Source organism: Patiria miniata, unplaced genomic scaffold, assembly GCF_015706575.1.
Source record: "Patiria miniata isolate m_02_andy unplaced genomic scaffold, ASM1570657v1 HiC_scaffold_7, whole genome shotgun sequence".
NCBI lineage: Eukaryota > Metazoa > Echinodermata > Asteroidea > Valvatida > Asterinidae > Patiria > Patiria miniata.
This window is the reverse complement of record NW_024037074.1, coordinates 25503169-25523226: the sequence shown is the minus strand read 5'-3', so window position 1 is coordinate 25523226 and position 20058 is coordinate 25503169. Positions and strand designations below refer to the sequence as shown.

At 41.0% G+C, this 20058-nt stretch overlaps 2 protein-coding genes across 2 annotated transcripts in view; one reads left to right on the top strand and one right to left on the bottom strand.

The window, feature by feature from the left end:
• The window catches only part of LOC119745409, a 17204-nt gene extending 11697 nt beyond the window's left edge, over window positions 1-5507 (bottom strand). Inside the window, exons 1-4 of the mRNA XM_038221734.1 lie at window positions 5229-5507; window positions 5012-5048; window positions 1492-1613; window positions 158-300 (exon numbers count right to left, since the gene is read on the bottom strand). Of these exons, the coding sequence (XP_038077662.1) occupies window positions 158-300; window positions 1492-1613; window positions 5012-5048; window positions 5229-5488 (562 nt within the window). The 5' untranslated portion in view covers window positions 5489-5507. The remainder of the gene's footprint in view (window positions 1-157; window positions 301-1491; window positions 1614-5011; window positions 5049-5228) is intronic.
• On the top strand, window positions 5421-20058 carry LOC119745411 (osteoclast-stimulating factor 1-like). Its single transcript, XM_038221735.1, has 8 exons — window positions 5421-5557; window positions 7291-7337; window positions 9600-9650; window positions 11200-11263; window positions 11521-11612; window positions 14063-14261; window positions 16112-16210; window positions 17403-20058. The coding sequence occupies exons 1-8, from the start codon at window positions 5503-5505 to the stop codon at window positions 17444-17446; spliced, it is 651 nt and encodes a 216-aa protein (XP_038077663.1). The 5' UTR covers window positions 5421-5502; the 3' UTR covers window positions 17447-20058.

Here is a 20058-nt window from a genome sequence, read left to right as displayed (position 1 = left end):
CACATTTCAACTCCAGCAAATTTCGCAACGAATGCTCCATGACATCAAATTAGCATTGCATTCACATTCGCATGTAGTATGAACCGGCCTTTAGAAGGGGAAAACGATGAGAGTTTGAAAAATGCAGGATAACTATTAAAGGCTAACTTTTTAGTACCTGCTTCTTGAATTAACTTCACAAAGTACATATCCTCTGCTTTGTTTTTCTCCGTGGAAACCATGCTAATGAGGTTATCAAACGCCCAATCAGGGAACAGCTTGTCTCCTGTCACTTTCGTGTTGCAACATGGACATCTGGATCTGCATATCAAAAAAGAAAGAATAAAACCCAGTTATCGGAATTAATGCAAAACAGCGTATCTCAAACTAAAGTGTACCTATTTTTAATTGTAAATTATCAGAAATGTACTGAATATTTTAGAAAGATTGAACTACAAGGAAAAAGGCCAGGATATCCTCTATCCAGTCATATTAATTTTGAGTCATTTTTAAGTCATTGTCACAGATGACTGAGCAAAAAAAATGAAAGAGGAGTCTATCCGCTCCGTTCACAAGTACCCCCCTCACCGGCAAAGTGAGTACAGTTGGGGGTGACCGACCGACACCATCTTGCCTGACTGCAATTCATTTGCTGCGAATCACGGCCACTGCGTGTACATAGTACAAATCCCCTGGTGTACGTGCATCACACACAAGAAACAGTGCGCGTCAACCAGCGAAATGTCCCGCCCTTGGGACGTCGTTGCTTTGTAAAAGGGCGCCCTCTTTTGTTAGAGCACGGAGCTCAAAGCTGATAAAGGCTCCAGAGATAGCTGAGTAATGTATAACGCATATAGTCGTGTTCCCTAACGTGGCGCACTTCGAAGCTTACCCAACTTTCCTCGTGTATTGTTGCCAAACCTATTTGTTGATAAACCTCAAATTCATGCAGTGAAATACTGGTACTTTTACCTTTTTAATGTTTGCTATTTAACCTCTGTGAACAATTTCGGTTTCATAAAATTTAATCCGAAATGCAAAAACGGTCGCGTCCGGAAATTGGGCACAAATTGGCGGAGTGTTCCCTAACGTGGCGCACTTGAATAAATCTCGGAAAATTCCAAATTAACATTTAAGAATTTCTGTAAACTTGATAAATTCTGATAAATCATCATTATCTTTACTTACAAACCCAGCCAGATGTTTGTCAGAAAATTATTTTCTTATTTTTCGGGACATTTTCAAAGGGTTCACTTTGCACTTGAAAATAAAATCGGAAAATCACGCCAAAATAATTTTTTCTTTTAACTTTGCAACGGGTAAAAAAAACTCGCGATTTATGAACGGGAGTGTTTAGAACTTGATTAAATTTCACTTTCTGCGAAATTTCAGTTAAAACATTTGCTCTAGCTAGGCGCTACAGGCGAAAAATCAAAGTGCGCCACGTTAGGGGCCGCGCCACGTTAGGGTACATCAACAATACATGCAATGAATGCCAAACCATTCTCTTACCTCCTATTGACGCACTCTTTGATGCATTTACCACAATAGCGATGGCCGCAGGGCGTGATGTATGTCTGGGACAGTCTCTCCATGCATATGGGGCATGTGAAGTGCTCTGACACTGCCTTGACCTGCTCGTACATAGTCATGGAGAAAAGGGTAATCCTTATCTTTAGGACACCGCTATTTTTACAAGTTCTGTTCAAAATTGACTTTTGCAGATGACTGCCCAGTACCAAGTGACTTTTGCAGGCTAAAGAAGTCTTTTTTCTAACAGATAAACTCATGTCAGTTGTAATTTTGAAAGCACTGTCAAAGAAAATGTGACTTTCCTACCTTTATTTGCAGTTCGCCATCTTGCTTTTTTAAAATATATTTTTTGTTTGTCATCGTCGTCTTTAACTCCTCATAAATCAAAGCCCTGCCCTCTTTCCACAAAAATTAACCTGCTGATATTCAAGAAGATGTCATTGCCAACTGTTCAGACGCGTCAACAATTATCAGAATGTCACTTTTGAGTGTCATTTAGTCAGCTGTTTTGGTAAGTCTTTTAACCCTATATAGTCGTGTTCCCTAACGTGGCGCACTTCGAAGCTTACCCAACTTTCCTCGTGTAGTGTTGCCAAACCTCTTTGTTGACAAACCTCAAATTCATGCAGTAAAATAATGGTACTTTTACCTTATTAATGCTTGCTATTTAACCTCCATGAACAATTTCGGTTTCATAAAATTTAAGCCGAAATTGAAAAACGGTGGCGTCCGGAAATTGGGCACAAATTGGCGGAGTGTTCCCTAACGTGGCGCACTTAAGTAAATCTCAGAAAATTCCAAATTAACATTTAAGAATTTCTGTAAACTTGATCAATTCTGATAAATCATTATTATTTCTACTTACATACCCAGCCAGATGTTTGTCAGAACATTATTTTCTTATTTTTCGGGGCATTTTCAAAGGTTTCACTTTGCACTTGAAAATAAAAATTAAAATCGCAAAATCACGCCAAAATAAATTTTCCTTTTAACTTTGTAGCGGGTAAATAAACTCGCGATTTATGAACGGGAGTGTTTAGAACTTGATGAAATTTCGCTTTCTGTGAAATTTCAGTTAAAACTTTTGCTCTAGCTAGGCGCTACAGGCGAAAAATCAAAGTGCGCCACGTTAGGGGCTGCGCCACGTTAGGGTACATCAACAATATAGGAACAGGGTCCTAAAGGTAAGGATTACTGAGAAAAGAATCATTTTTATATGGATTATTTAAATTGGGGAGTGAAATATCTGGCAAAATCACCTTTTTTTAACCTTTGGACTACCCCCGTCTATCATGTCTATGGCCAGTCACCGGACTAAACTCTGTGCCTTGGTGTACCCATGTGTGTGCAAAAATGTTACCAAGAAATGTTCATGTTTTCATCAGATCAACATTTTTGCAACGGCTGACCTTCATTGAGAATTGAGATCATAAAACAAGCAAGTGGCGTCAGGGCATTCTTTCCCAACAGACCAAACACAGAAAATTAAAATAAGCAAAACGAACTATCTCACAAATATGGCAAACATGACAAATTGGTTTGAAATCAGCACAAACTCAAAGTCAAGTGGAGTTTCCAGACATGCCCCAGTACGTCATGTATGTGTACATGTAGTCCGAGTAACTAGGACTCTACGGCCGGATCGCTTAAAAAAGCGATCCGTGTGTTTTTATTCCTCCGTGTTCGGACTAGTGTGCATGTGTTGTGCCCATTCTTGAAAATCACGCATTCTCGAGAATGGGCATGCACATTCTCGAGAATGGGCGCGCATTCTTAAGAATGAGCGCCCATTCTTAAGAACGAGCACGCGTTCTTAAGAATGAGCGCTCATTCATAAGATTGGGTGGGAATATCACGTGCACAATTTATGAATTTTGCCCAATCTTAACAAACATTGCACGACATAATTATGTTAAATGAATTGTATAGCGGTTAAAAGGGAAACAATTCATATAAAGAGGAAAGAAAATGTGCTATGCTTCTGTACTCGTATAACTACGATAATTTGAATCAAATTAAACCTGTTATTATTGCTTTTTTCTGCCCACTATGGGAAGTTTTGTAATAACAGAGAACTGGGAACTAGTCTGGGAAGTGCTTTGTTTAGGCTAGACAAGTTACAAGTCCCTGCATGTATCATATGCGTGCCACGAAAAAAAAACGATGTCCAGAAGCTGCCAAAATTGCTCTTTTGACTAGATAGAATCCAGCTCTGCGACGTTATGGTGGGATGGGAACAATAAATTGGTGGCAATTTAAATGGGAAATAGCATTAGCACTATGGGATGTAGCAGTATTCATTCTCATTCTTCATTCTTCATTCTTACCCCCCCCCCCCCCCCCCCCCCCCCGTCCCCCCCGCTTTTATTATCCCAAAAATCAGAATTCTTTGCACTAGTATTATTATGTCTCTTATATTTTCCCGGTGTCCCCCCCCCCCCCCATATCAATACGCCTTTACTTATCATAGCCACTCTACTTTTCAGCGCCTTGCGTTGCAACAGTATAATTATTGAGAATCAGTGAACGAGGATTCAGCTAGACTTGCCAAGCGCAGCCGGTGCTCGGCATCGACAAGACCGTTATCTTGTCGCGCATTCTCAAGAATGTGCGCTCAATCTGGAAGAGTTATTTTTGCCAAGATTGAGCAAGGGGAGCAACTATAGAATGCAGGGCCACGCCGAAGCAAGGTTTTTATTTTGCCTGGAGGCGTGGATGGAATAGGAGTAATAGATATGCAAACCTGCAAAAAAGTGCTAAGTACAGCGAAGGAATGCACTGCACTTGTCTTCAAAGCTTCTCATGAAGGATCGGAAGGGAGGGCGTGCTTGTAAATGTGTTGGGGGCACTGTCTGGAGCGGCGGAGGCGCGGAGTCTTGGAGTCGCAGAATCGCGGAGACGCGGGGCACTGGAGTGGCGGAGGCGCGGAGTCGCGGAGTCGCAGAGACGCGTAGCGATAGAGGGCGCAATTCTCGGCGGAATCTTTTTGAGAACGAAGCATCCATATCCATTTTAAATCGGCGGGCCAATTAGGAAGGGGGGAGGGCGACGGGGCACTGTCTGGAGTCGCGGAGGCGCGGAGTCGGGGAGTCGCAGAGTCGCTTTAATTGGGCGGGCCAATTAGGAAGGGGGGGGGGGGAGGGCGACGGGGCACTGTCTGGAGTCGCGGAGGCGCGGAGTCGCGGAGTCGCAGAGACGCGCACCGATAGAGGGCGCAATTCTCTGCGGCTCCACGACTCCACGATCGATTTTCGGAGGTAGGTCGACTGCGGCTCCACGCCTCCACGCAGCCGTACGGAGGCGCGGATGTAGAGTAAAGTGGCCCTGCATTCTATAGTTGTACCGAGCAAGGATCCAGTTGCACATTCTCAAGAATGTGCATGCCCATTCTCGAGAATGCGTGATTTTCAAGAATGGGCACAACACATGCAGTGTGACTGATCATCAAGGAAGATCACAAGAAGAATGGCACCGGTCGCATAAAAATGGTTAAACTTACAGGGATTGAAAGTGGTAATTCCTCTCCGTCATCCATACTGCAAGTGAGATGTAAAGAAAAGACACCTAATTTTATACACTCAGTCAACTCAGTATCAGCTAATTGCTCATGTTTTTAAAGCAAAATGAACAGTACTAAAAATAGATCTGTGACAGCTTCGTCGTGCACACGAAGTTTGCGGTTTATTTTGTTTTCATATCACAAATCGGATTACTACCTGTCATTCGGACACGCTAGTCTATTACAACACGTACGCGAAGGTCGCAAACATCGTAGGTAATTAATTTCTAAGCTGAACTTTAGTAATAACACTTCCGGGTTCGGCTCAGTAGTCTGGCTCGGACTTGTGCATGGCGAAACTCCATCGCGATGATAGCGACAGAAGTCAGACCTCACCCGGAAACGTAAACGTGAGTGGTTCTTGCAGTCATCGGAGCTAGCTCGGAGTACAGTTTTTCCCCTTTTCTTGAACTGCATATTGGCTTTCAGTTATGACTACTCCAGCAAGAAGTGCACCGCCACCGCCAAAGCCGGTTCCTAAACCAGGTATTCCTCTGAAATGAAACTAATCGGAAGGGTATTTCTCGGAAAACGGTGTGGAAAGAATGTGGTATCCAGACGCCACTTTGGAGTTTGGTTTGTTTGTCATGTTTGTACCATAGGCAATCCAATAGCCCCATAAATGTGGCCAATTTACTGGACTACCTCCGTAAATAAAGGCCACACTTCCACCATGTACAAAAACATGTCGAAGTTTGTCAAATTTTGACTTTCGCATTTAAGCTTAGTTTGTAGTTTATTATTGCTTTAGAACCATACTCACCCTCTTATACTTTACGAAGTGCCTATTGTTACGGCAGCCGTTGTTTGGCGCCCTCTACGATACTTTATTGATACGCACACAGGTATATAATTATTTGTTTCCACACGTTTTAGCGAGCAATGCGACAGCTCAGGCGATACAGGGTAGGATTTTACACCGCTAGGTTGCGGGTTCGCATCTCAGTTTTGCACTCGAATTTTTTTCCTTTTCTAACCTGAGGCTTTGGAGGATTTTTTTTAAAAGGGAAATAAAGTCCGAATTTCATAACGTTCAAATTCACTTTTTTTCCTTCTAATTTTATATTTTCTTCTCATGTTTTTATAAAAGTTGCAGTCTACCATAACGATAGAAAATGGGAAATGCGTTACGGCTGCCGTAACAATAGCCACTGCGTATACTTTATAGGCTAATCAGAGAAAGTGCTGCCTTTTTCAGATGTCTAATTTTCGTGAAATTTCATGTTAAAAATTTTGATACGCAAATGTGTGCAAACAAATCTGGAAATTTCACGAAAAATAGACATCTGAAAAAGGCAGCACTTTCTGATTAGCCTAGGGTGAGTTTGCTTCTAAAGGTCCCAGTGCGATTCCCTTACCGAGCGCGACGCATCGATTATGATAAGGCAGTGGATTTTTTGCCGGAGACGGCAAACCTTCAGTAAACGTTAGCTTGCCGGATATGCACTGAACATGCGCAGTTACTGTTTTTCGGGACTTAAAGTAAGTTAAACATTTTCCGGTGACAAATTTTAGTCTGGCTCCATGCCAATATTATCGTTGTATTTTTGTATTTACAAGATGGGAATCAGACCATTTTATAATTTCGGACTTTAATTATTTCCCTTTAAAAAAAAATCCTCCAGAGCCACAAATCTGAAAAAGAAAAAGTAATACTCTGCAATAAAATGTTTGAGACATATTAAAATAATAAAAGAAGAATATTCTTATTTATTTGGGGATGGGAAAAAAAACCTTAAAAATGTGGCGGGGATCAGGATTCGAACTCAGGACATCCCACTCACTAGAGCCATTGCTTAATCACTGCACCGACTGTGCTATACAACTTTAGTGGGAATTTGAAACATGTTATAATTCAGCCCTATCTTAAAGAGTACAGCGCCCTCTGTTGATATGGATTGCCGCTGGCAAACCTTTAGTAAACGTTAGTTTGCCGGCGTTACCTCCGGCAAAATATCCACTACCTTATGATAATGAGTGGACCGGATCTCGTTTGTACACTCAAGTGCATTTCAAACGATGATACGGAGTCGGGAACTAGCTTGAACTGGTTTCCGCTGAGCTCTGCCCTAGTTCCCGACTCAGCATCATCGTTCAAAATGCAAAATAGGCCCTATAGGTACATGTATTATGGCAGTACCGATAAACCTGAAATGTGGCTAAACAAGTATTGTGATCATTCTATAATTAATTGTTTATATCTTTTGTCTTGTTTTCAGGTCAGGTCAAAGTTTTCCGGTCCCTGTACAACTACCAGGCCCAACATGTAAGTTTGTTTCACTTTAACCCAACGTACCTGAATCCATTTGAATCCACACCCGAGGATTTCGGTAGATGCAGGATACTTCCATATTGAAAAAGTTGGGAGATTTTGATGGATTCCGCACAGTAAGCCTAACGATACTGCAGGATTTTGGTGGATTCAGGATACCTCCTTATTGAGCAGTTGGGGGACTTCATGGATTTAGGATCTCAACAGATTTACTCCCGGCTAACTGCTGGATTCTGATGGACTCACTGGCCACCACCATTTTTTTTGCATGGCAAAATTGTTGGATTTTGGTGGATTCAGGATACTTTCTAGTATTAAAAAACACCAAAGGGGTTAGGGTTAATAACAAATTGATGAGAACCCCAGAATGAAGGAGAGCTATATATTTTAATAAAAAAATAAAAATAAAAAAAAAGTAAAAAAATGTTGACAACCAATAAACTGTAGCTGTACAAGTTGTGTTCTGATTGGTCCCGTTTGGCCAAACTACAGTCCACTTTATGTATCTCACTGACTGGATGTTAACGGTGTGCATGTACGGGTAGTACGGGAACCAGGTACCCGATTGAAAAGAGCACGGTACTCAGGTACCCGTTAAAGAAACCCGACCCCGAAATTTAGATCACAGAAGTTGCCATTCAAATTGTTCTTCAAGGTCCACATAATAATAATAATAATACCAAAGTCTTATATAGCGCACATATCTACTAACAATTAGGTACTCAAGGCGCTGGAAATTATTTCTATAATTAGAGACAGGTAAATGAAGTACACGAGAAATATGAGAACCATTATGTAGCACCTTTATAATGGTTTACAAGGAGCTGTGGCGCATTAAGCAGCCACTGCCAGAAACACCGGGGCTAACCCCTTCTCTTAGCGATAAGTGTTACTGGTTCTTTAACGTGCATTACACAACACACGGGACCTACAGCTTCACGTCCCATCCGAAGGGCGAAGCAATAATGGTAAAGTACCTTGCTCAAGAGCACAAGCACCATGTTCCCACGCTCAGGATTGGAACCCACAGCACACGAGTTGAACACCGTAACCATTGGACCACAGCACATCACATAATAGTACCACATCAGTGCATCAATACTGCACGAAAGAAGTGTGTACAGTGAGCTTTATAGCTTTACGGTGTAAACTGCAACTTTCGCAAGCACCATAAATGTGATATGTTGTTTTTTTTCCCCCGATCCCATAATCTGGAACCGATTCCTGACATCAGCGGTCAGGTAGTGATCAGGTAGCTCACTATGGAGTGTCATGGCCCAGCGGTTGAGAGCACCGCACCAGACTCATGCTCTGGTGTTTTAGAGGCAGCAGAATGTGGGTTTGAGCCCGGGTCTGAACACTTGTGCCCCTAAGCAAGGCACTTAACCATTAGTCCCATGTGTTGTGTAATGAAATGCACGTAAAAAAACCAGTGACACTTATCGCTATTGAAGGGGTTTGCCCCAGTGTTTCTGGCCTCCTGTGGAGTATTTAGGAGAAGCACCAACCAAGCACCGAGTAGGTACTCGGTCCCAATGCACAGCCCTATAGCGGTAAAGACACAAGTTCTTTAGTCAGCAGTCAATCTGAGTTGGTCTCATAGAGCTATATTAAATTACTAGAACGCTAACTCATCATTCTGTGCGCGGAGACGCTTTGAAACCGTCCTGGGGGCAAACATTTTGAATTTATGTACGTTTTGGTAGAACATAATGAAATTAGATGGATTTAATTTTGAAAGTGTACTCTACATGCAACGCGCAAGTAGAACATACAACTTAAGCGCGTCATTGACGGTTAAAAAAAACGTGACGGCAAAAAGCATCTGCAGCGAACACGCGCACGCGTTGCGCTGTTTGTGTAGAGCAAAATGACACGCTCATTTGCTGATCGTGCATTTTGGTTTTGGGCGTATTGGCTTCGATAACGCACTGGTATGGAATACAAACGCAGATGCAAATAGCCGTACAAAAGCCGTACAAAATTTCTAGGTCTCCATAGGTTTGTGCACAAACGTGGATGCGCCCAGCAGGCATTACTTTGTACACGAAGTTAGCGCTCTAGTAATTTAAAATAGCTCTATGGTTGGTCTAGACCTTCATGTTGTCCGTCTATTTCTTTGGTAGTATTCCTTTCGTTCTTGCCCTATCAGGTACTCCCTGCAGCATGATGTTAGCTGGGCAACCTTCCCAGCAGACCACATGCTGTGTGTTTCTAATATGTTGCTTATAATTTTATACTTTCGTTACTCTACAGAGCGATGAGCTTACTTTTGAGGAGGGAGATCTGCTGTATGTCACAGACATGGTGAGTTTCCATGTTTGTTTTTTAGGCTTTTGTTTTTGTGAAGGTTTGTGGTAACACCGTGTAGAGATCTCTTTTGGGAAGATGTGTGGTTCTGAAAAGAACCAGTGGGTTGTAAAACTCAACGTTCTGATCAGTATGCTCTGATCGTCGACGTTCCGATCAGTATGCTCTGATCGTCGACGTTCCGATCAGTATGCCCTGATCATCTTTTCAGAACCACACATCTTCCCAAAAGAGATTTCTACATTGTGTTACTGCAAACCTTCATTAGTTCATACCACCACCATGCAAAGTTTCAAGTCTAACTTAGGTTTTTGTTATTATTCTGGTGTTTTAAGAAAACTAAGACCACCTCAAAATATTCTTTGCACTGTAGTCCACATGCCTAAAGAAGTGTATGAAGCCTAGGAAGGGACACAGTGGACTTATTTTTCCCGCCGTTGCTAAGTTGTGTGCATGATTTACTAAATCTTGCGTACAAATTAGTAAAATGTGCAAACGAATCAGTAAATCGTGGGAGTGAGTTAGCAAATCGTGCGAACGAATTGGTAGATCATGGAAACCCATTTAGTAAATCATGGAAACCATTTAGTAAATCATGGGAACCATTTAGTGAATCGTGGGAACCATTTAGTTAATCGTGGGAACCATTAATTAATTAGCTTAAGTAAATCATGGGAACCATTTAGTAAATCGTGGGAACCATTTAGTAAATCGTGGGAACCATTTAGTTAATCGTGGGAACCATTATTAATTAGCTAAATCGTGGGAACCATGTAGTAAATCGTGGGAACCATTTAGTGAGTTGGGGGAAGAATTAGTCAATCGTACGAATAAACGATTTAGTAAATTGCTTCCCGGGCTTCATAGAAATGTGTGGAGAGAAGAAGACAACTGTTTGGTTTTATAAATTGGAAGTAAACTTTAAACAGATCCAAGACAATCTACAGATCATGCGAGTAGAGGCTAAGAAGCTTATCCATCTGTCAACTCTCTACTCAAGAGTTAATGGCAGTACAGGGCGAGTCAAAAAAGCGAAACCCAAATGTCGGGACCATTGTTTTAGTGAAGTTCTGCATACGTGTAGCACTTTCTAAATGTAGGATATAAAAGTCCAATTCATAAGCTTTATTTTAGTTCAAGAATCACTCAAGTCACTCATGTACTATTCAAGTTACGGGGTTTTAAACACAGCCAGGGTTTTAAAGTTCAGTCCACGGATCACAAACAAGGCGTGCGTTCTTTCATCAAAACGAAAACAATTCACACACATCCCAATGTGATTTGTTTTGGTGATCCGTGGATAAAACCTTAAAACGGAGGTCGTGTTTAAGATTCAGTAACTTGAAAAGTACATGAGTGATTTGAATGATTCTTGTACTAAAAGAAATCTTATGAATTGGGCTTTCATATCCTAGATTTTGAAAGTGCTACATGCAGAACTTCACTAAAAAAATGGTCCCGACATTTGGGTTACGTTTTTTTTTACTCACCCTGTATAGAAACCTGACGGAACATTGTGTTTTTGTTTTTCCATCTTTTTTTTCAGTCCAACAAAGATTGGTACAAGGCTCGATGTGGCAAGAAGTCTGGGCTGATCCCAAGCAATTACAGTGAGTAGGACACTTCTCTAGCATTTTTTTTTTTTGACCAATAATAGGCAACAAAGACAACTTTATTCAAACTAATATTGATTTTTCTCCCTTTGTGGTTTATTTCACAATTTTGTTGTTTGTAACTCTTGCATTTCTACCATTATATGTAGATTTGGCTTTGGGGGGGCTCACAATTTTTATTTTTTTCCCCCAATTTTTCAGAAGTCTTGTATTTGAAATGTTTTGATTAAAATCCCTGAATTCTCCTTTTTTAGTTGAGCAGAGTGCAGCACAGATAGACAATCCTCTCCACGAAGCATCGAAACGAGGAAATGTCGACTTCCTGAAAGAGTCGCTTGCAAATCTTGTAAGTATCCCCCAACTCCAATTAACAGAAAATAGTATTGTGATATTCAGTGGCAGCTTTAGATCCAACAGCCGTTTTGTACCGAAGCAAAGGGAAGGTGTCACCTCGGGAGTTGCACGGTTGTTGATCTCGATTCGAAGTGTACTACCAAGGTACTTTGACAGTCGAGTAAAGCCCGCCGCACACGAGGGCTATGTGGTGAGCAAAACGTCATTCGAGGCCATTTGCTCAGCACGTAGCTCTCAAAATATCCTGTGTGCAGTGAATTTTTGCTGAGTTTTCTGCCTCGCGAGGCTGTGAGGCGAAAAACTGACCATGTGCGGTCAACCTGAGCTATGTGCTGAGCCAAAAAGATTAACTAGCCAATGAAATCACGTACTCTGTACTTGTGACTTTAAGATATTTTTGTGCAAATCTTCTAAAGCCTATTGGCCATTGGCTCCATTTTTTAAATCACGCGACCGACAACCAGGAATAATATGCTTGTATTGGTTAGTTAATCTTATTAGCTCAGCGCGTAGCTCGGGTTAACCGCTCACGGTGAGTTTTTCACCTCGCGAGACGAAAGAAATCAAACAGGATAGATATTTGCCTCATGGGCTCGCAATGCAGAAAACTCGGCAAAATTCACCGCACACAGTGAGCTACGTGATGAGCAAACGGCCTCGAATGACTTTTTGCTCAGCACGTACCGGTAGCTCTTGTGTATGGCAGGCTTGAGGGCCATGTCGAGGTCCATAGGGCGCTGAACTTCTTGAATAAAACTTTGATTATGTGGACTAAGGGAACAGAGTTCAAGAACACTCTCATATTTAATTCATTATCAGTCTATGATATGGTCAAGTTTTTTGCAAACTTACAATGTAAAAGCAATAAGCCTCTGTACTGATGACGTCACACTTTGTTTACATGTGCACTTTCCTATGGAGCCAGTGGGGCCTCACGGTCCACTGAGCACCGTAGGAAAGCACACACAAACAAAGTGTGTCGTCATCAGTACAGAGGCTTATTGTTGTGTGAAGCATATCAACGCAGACAAAGAAAAGAAAGTTAAAAACTTACTTCGCACACACAAACTGATTTCACAACTTCCAAACACGGGATCATTTGCTATTTGTGCACTTTTTGTTTAAAGCAACTAAATTTTTCACAATCTTAAAGGGAATATACAACATTTGCAAACATTGAAAAATAAAACTACCAAGTTTTTACAAAATACCTTACTAGGATGTTGGTAAATGACAGTCTCAAGCATCTTGTAAAATTATGGCACCTGGTCTGAAGTCATTTTCAAGAAAATGGTATTTTTTGGTAAACATTTCCAACGGTGGTCGGCCGACCAGCGTTGGGAAAACCTAACTATTTTTCAACTACTGCTCCAAATTTACCATTTTTTTTTCAGTCCAAATTTTGTTTGCTATTGGTTACATGTTCATGATGAACGGGTGCAGGCCAGCTAGACTGGTTCCCTTGCCTTACAATTTTCCATCATCTATAAATTGATCCATTTTATCTTTTGTGGAGTCAGGGAACCAGACAACTTGAACATTTTTGTTTTTCTTGGTTTTTCCAACCTTTTCGAACACCAAACTTCAAAAATGTCAGTGTAACAATATTTGATCTATTATACTGACCTCTCGAATAGTTCATTTCTGAAAATTACAGCAAAAGCCAATGATGTACATTCCCTTTAAAAGTAGGGTGCATAATAACTAACTGGTTGAAATTTTAGCTAAGTGGCTACTATTTACATTTTGAGAGAAAAAGAGAAAACATGTGCACATGTTCTTTTGGAGTCCGTTGATGACACACGTAAAATGTGTGCCCTTGTGCACAATTGTTTACTACCACCTTGTGCAGTAAACCATTGGCAAATTGTTTATATTTAACTTTGACAGGGCATCAAGCCCCATTTAATATCTTTTAACAATATGATCCTAAATCCTACAAAAATCCTCCAAAATCTGCCAGTAGATGATGAGTGTTAACCCTGACCGCCCTGAATCCTCCAAAATCCTTTTTGCAAATTGGATGAATTTGCAGGATTGAGGTTACATGGCAAAAGTGCATTGCTGATTTGGAGTACGCACTGTGTCAAGGTCTTGGGCCCGACCTTGTGTTGTTTATGCTCAGCCGTGCATAAATTTAGTCCTTGATTATACTTGACATCCTCCGCACTGCTCCAGGATGTCACTGCCTCTGCCTCAGTCCATTGACAGTCATAGCTGGAGGATTTTGCAGGATTCAGGCAGTGGTCACCTCTCCATGGACCATATTCAAGAAATAACGGAGGAATTTGCAGGATTGAGGCTATATGCTATTTTTCCATGAGGCCAATTGGAGGATTTTGCAGGATTGAGGCTACATCCTAGGAAAATGCCTAGGGAGTTAGGGTTAATTAATCAAGCAACTCATGCTATTGTTAATTCTGTCCCGCTGTATGATCACAGGTGTCCGTTAACGGATTGGACAAGTCAGGGTCAACTCCTCTTTACTGGGCGTCCCACGGTGGCCACATTGAGTGCGTCAGTATTCTCCTGGGTCAGCCCAGGGTGGAGATCAACACACAGAATAAGATCGGGGACACGGCGTTACATGCAGCCGCTTGGAAGGGTCACCCAGAGGTCGTCAAAATGTTGCTGGATAAAGGTCAGTGCTGCAGTCAAGGGTGTAACTTTGTGGCATATCTTGGGGTTGATGATGATTTGTGGGGTGCTGTGGCCAATGGTTACGGTGTTTGACTCGTGTGCCGTATAACATGGGTTTGAACCCTGACTGGGAACATGGTGCTTGTGCTCTTGAGCAAGGCACTTTACCATTATTGCTTCGCCCTTCGGATGGGATGTAAAACCGTAGGTCCCGTGTGTTGTGTAATGCACATTAAAGAATCCTGTAACACTTTAAAAATATTGCTAAGAGAAGGGGTTTGCCCCGGTGTATCTGGCAGTGGCTGCAATATGTGCACAGCACCTTGTAAACCCTTATAAGGTGCTACATAATGGGTCTCATATTTCTCATTCACTTCATATACCTGTCTTTAAAAAAAGACATACTTACCATAATTACCAACACCTTCAGTACCTACCGTAATTGTTGGTCAACATGTGCGCCATATCCTACAAGCTTCGGAACCTTTTGAAGTTCAGGAGGGGCACGTATGACTTTAGATTTGTAAGTTCAGAAGTGCTTTGTGTGCTGTTCTTTTCTTTACTTCTCTTTTGAGAGGTGGGTCATTCCACCGGGCTGGGGAAACAATGTGTGACATATGACCATATTAAGAAAAGCATGAATGCCTTACTAGCAGTTGCTCTACATAATATTTGTTGTTTGGTGTTTCACCACTGCAGAAAGTTTCAATTCATTTCAATGTATGGAAACTAAAAATATGGGCAAAAAATGTCATTTTGGACGTAACATTGACACCGTGCCAGTGTTACATCCAAATATGACATTTGTACCTTTTTTTAAATTTCTGCGAAACATTACCCAAATTCACTTTGCGTACTTCTTACTATACATGCAACACAATAAGAAAAGCTTTTGTTATGGTAGTCAGGTATCAAATGGAGCAGAAATGATAACTTGGTTGTGTGGATGTAACATTTACACGGTGTAAAACCCAAATGTCACACTTCCATTAAGTGATTTTTACACCGTTACATCCACACTTGAGGTATTGTTTCTGCAATATTTGAACCCTGACTATACCAAAACAAAAGCTTTTCTTGGTGCTTAGGTGTCCAGTTGTAAATATGCAAAGTCAGTTTGGGTAATATTTTACATACATGTAAAAAATGGCGAAAAAAGAATATTTGGATGTAACATTGACGCGGTGTCAATGTTACGTCCGAATTAATACATTTTTGCTCATATTTTTGTCAAAGTTCTTTCAAATGATTTCAAACTTTCTCAAGTATTGAAACACCCTAAGACAAATATTATGTTGAGCAATTGTTAAGAATGCATTGATACTTTTGATAATATAACCAAATATATGGATGTAACATGCACTGCTTCCCAACCCAGTGGAATGACCCAGGTACAAGTACAAGGTTTCCTGCGTGGTCCATGCGAGTGGAAATTGCATTTTGTGACCATATTTAAAACTCTTGGGGATGATAATTATTGCATCCCATCGGCCTCGCAGTCCATATTATTAGTCATTAATTTGGTATTCCTCTCTGAGGTTGAGTCACACTGGTGTTCTTTAGGCAACTCCTTAACTTCTTCTTGAATTTTTTTGGGTTTACCCAAATTAAATTGAAGGTTAAACAATTATTCATAAATAACCGAGACATTTTACCTATTCCTATTGGTCCAGAGCTCATCACGTGGGTGGTTTTAAACTGCCTCTTTACCTGTTCGTGTTGGCGGACGTGATTACACGTACTGGCTGTTTTTATACTGGCTGTTTTTTTGTAATTAGTGGTGGGATACTGTGCTTTGATTTTCCAAATACGCTTATCTGTCATCGCAAAAATGTTCTATTTTTTTTTCAGGAGCACGGACAAATATTAAGAATAATGAAGGAAAGGTAGCTATAGATCTTGCCTCCAAAGACCCACAGACTGCTGCACTACTTGCCCCACATACAACAAGTAAGAGAGTGACTGCTTCAAATCTATTTACTGTTTTATCATTGTGTTCAAGTTAAGGCCAAAAAAAAAAATAAGTCGGTCTCTGGTCAGCGCGCGCGTCGATTTTAATCATGCACGTCAATCTTTTTTTTTTCCAAAATGTTCTGCGGTAGCTCCAACAGCGCCCTCTTTTGCCGCACCTCCTCAATTTTTTTTACCAAAGAGCACCAAGGAATGGGAAATTGCACCAAGGCAAATGATCGAGAGCACCAAGGCAAATTGTGGAGGACACCAATGTTCATGAGGACACCAAAAAAGCAAAATAGTACCCCACCTTGTCTGTACAATCCAAGCTTGAAGAAAAAAAAAAAAAGAAAAAAAAACAAAACAAAGCCGCGTCCCTGCGTCAATTCCGGAACTGTGGTCTGACCAGAGACCGAATATTTTTTTTTTTGGCCTAATAGACAACAGTTGAAAAACATAACAAAAAAAAACCTGCCAAATTATTATGAAATACTTCACTTGACTGTAGATTCAACCGAATTTAGTTAGCCAACATTTTGTTTTCACTCCGTAACATACTCGTGAATGGCCATAAACCAGCTAGTCTGGTTCCCTGACCTGACTTTAAATTGTCCTGTTTTGTCAGAAGCTTATAGTCGGGGAAGCGAACTAAAAGAACAGCATTTTTTCTTGTTTTTTTTTTCGGCATTTATGAACACAAAACTTTAAACAAGTCAGTTGATCAATCTTTTCTATAAAATACGAACCATCAAATCTGTCCATTTCAGAAAAGCAGATGTTGTATATTTCCTTGGACAAGAGTGATTGACAATTTTTACAAGCTCCAAATAAATAACTTAGTGAGGTACTCCGTAAGTGTTGTGTAAGTGGGGTGTTCCACAAGTGATGTGTACATTTGAAAGTCTTTGTATTCATTCAGAAAAATCCTGACTGCAGTATAAGCCTTTTCGGAGTTCCAACTGCGCGCATTCGTAACCTGTGACAACGCACATTGTTTGTCTCAAATGCCCTTTGACAGTACCCACAATGCACAAACAGCCTTTTTGTAAAGTCAGTGGCGCGATGATGTCAAAGGCCATTTGAGACAAATAATGCGCGTTGTCACAGGTTATGAATGAGCAGTTGGAACTCTGAAAAGGCTTATTGTCATCTGTGCTTCTTCACTATTGTTTTGGTTTGAAATTTGCAGGAATCGATGATGAGGATTACTTGGATGATGAGGACAGTGATTAGAAGCCGTTGAGTCAGAGCCAGTCACCGCCTTACAGCGATACAGGTGAAGCACCCATATCTATCGTAGTATATTACTCTAAAGCGATGGAACCAGGGGATGTTAAAGTAGGTGTGTGTGCCCATTTTGAACATATGTCATCTATAGGCAGTGTTGATGCATTGCAATTCTTATTCCATGTGCCTTATCGCCTGCCCCTTCCGTGGTCATATGTACCACCCACTTCACCCAGCTTATCCTTGCCTTAGCATGCCACTTTTTAGAGATCTTTATTTGTTATCATGAACATTTAATCTTCACAGTTCTGCAAAACAGTTTGCACAGATATGAAGAGAGAGGTGTATGTATTCTACTCCATTCAACTGATTTTGGAATATTTCACACACGATAAAGTCTTGGAAACTTTGTTAGCTCATATTTATTTGAAATGTGAACATTTGAATAGGCACATCCCAGCATTGAGATTTGCAAACTGCATGAGAAAATTTAAAAGTAGCCATGTTGAAAGAGGTTCCCATCATTTGCATATGCTGTACCACCCTCGCTTTTCAAACCCCTGGTTGCATCTGTGAGATTAAAATGCATTCAAAGATATCTCTCTAATATAGACAAATCCGACGGCAGCAATTTTCTGTGGTGGCGTAGGGCTAACGTGAGTCGCGCTCAGGTAATACTTGCGCACGTGCCTCGTCTTTAAGAACGCATGCGCGTGAGCGTGACACCACCGCAGTAAAAGCTTCAAATTCTGGTCGCTGGATTCCACTATAGAGTCAGAGAACAGCTGGCACAGTAGTTCCCATCTGACCTTTGACATAGTGTCAGCTCAAATTGAATCATTCAGAGGCACGCACAAAGGCCACTCTATTCAGCGTGTGCACATACTTGAAAACTGGCCCAATCGGATTACAGAAAAGATGCGTAGCTACCAATGAAACGTAAGAAACAGAGAGGTCATTGTCTGTCCTGACATTATGAGGCCAGGTCTGCAGTCTAGTTCAGGTGATTGTGTTTCATTGATAGGTAGTTCCATTTCACTAGTCCCACTTGTGTATATAATATAGGGTGTGTTCGAGTAGCTCACCCGGATCGACTCGGTAAAGGCAGATGGGTTGGCCACAACAGCAGGGCTAATCCAACGCTCAACTGCGGGCCCTCACGATCCTCGGGTGATGTCCGTAACCGTGGCTGTAGCCACTGACAAACGCCGCCCGTTTCAGATTAGGTCTTAATTTGAGATTTGCTCATTTTCAGTCAAGTGCAAACCTCAAAAAAGTTGGGCAGGAATTATAGCCTTGAAAGTCGCAATGAAGTCAAGAAATAATTATCTTTAGACTTCAAATACAGTTGATTTTTGTGTCCACTTGAGATTTCCGCTGTCCGGCCGCCATATTTGTCCGTTTCTTGGAACGAACAATGCATGCGTGTGATGTATTTCCACCACTGACTCTGCTCCACAAGCAGGGTCTGTGGTGGCTGACCTCGGTGAGCCCCGAGAATGACGTCAAGAGCTAATCGAACGGCACAGGGCTGACCAAAGTCGATCCGGGTGAGCTACTCGAACGCACCCATAAAGAGGTGGCATACAGGCCTCTCAACAAATTGAAGACTGCTCTCAAAGGTTGTAGCTTGTGTACCAGTGTATACCTTGGTGCACTGTTTGCACTACTAACTTACACTTGAGACATCAACTTCAATTTTAGAATAAGTCAGGCATTGGCGTTGAAGTGCCAACACGTCAGTGCCAGTAACTTTCATGTTTTGGACACTAGAGGGCCAATGAGGAATGCTATTAAATTAATGAATATTGTTTCACTTCTATAATCAAAAACCTCATGGTGAAAATAAAAGTTTCCTATGAGAAGGGGCAGGTGTATGCATATAAACAATCTCAAGCCAAAAGGCTCAACTCATGAAGCTGTTTCACATGAAAGTAGGGTGAACACAAAAAAACTGATAATCGTATTCTAGCGGGCCGACTGTATGTTTGAGTTTGAATGGTTCGGTGCATGTTAGAATAATGTATATACCATTATGGAATGACTATCTGGTATCTGGTTGAATATAAAAGAAAGACCAAAATATCTATAATGTACAATTATATTTTGATAACTTTCCTTGTTCTTCCAAACTATCTTGCTCTTTTTTCTAAATTAGATTGACAGCAAGAAGAAACTTCTATCTTGAAATAAATCTATTTTCTGCAGCAGTTTATCAATGAAGTTTATGTAAACGATATGTCTAAAAATATTCTGTAATTCTTCATATTGTTTTTTTTTTTTACAGTGGAGCATTTTTTGAATGTACATAATTGGCATTGGTATATATGTACTTATGTTAATTGAAAGTGAAATATTCTTGGTGTCTTTCAAATCAACTTAACAAACTGAGAAACATAACATGTAAAAATACTTCTTATCCAATTCTGTAAAGGTTGTATGCTTGTCAATTTGAGTATTGTAACTCAACACATGGGCAGCTGCTGGATTTGAAATGTGAGGGGTTCGAATCCAATGGTGGGCTGTGTCCTTGCGCAAGGCACGTTACAGCCACCTACTGAAGTTCCTCCATCCAAGAGTGTAAATACTTACTTGTGTCATAACAATGGACTCAGAAA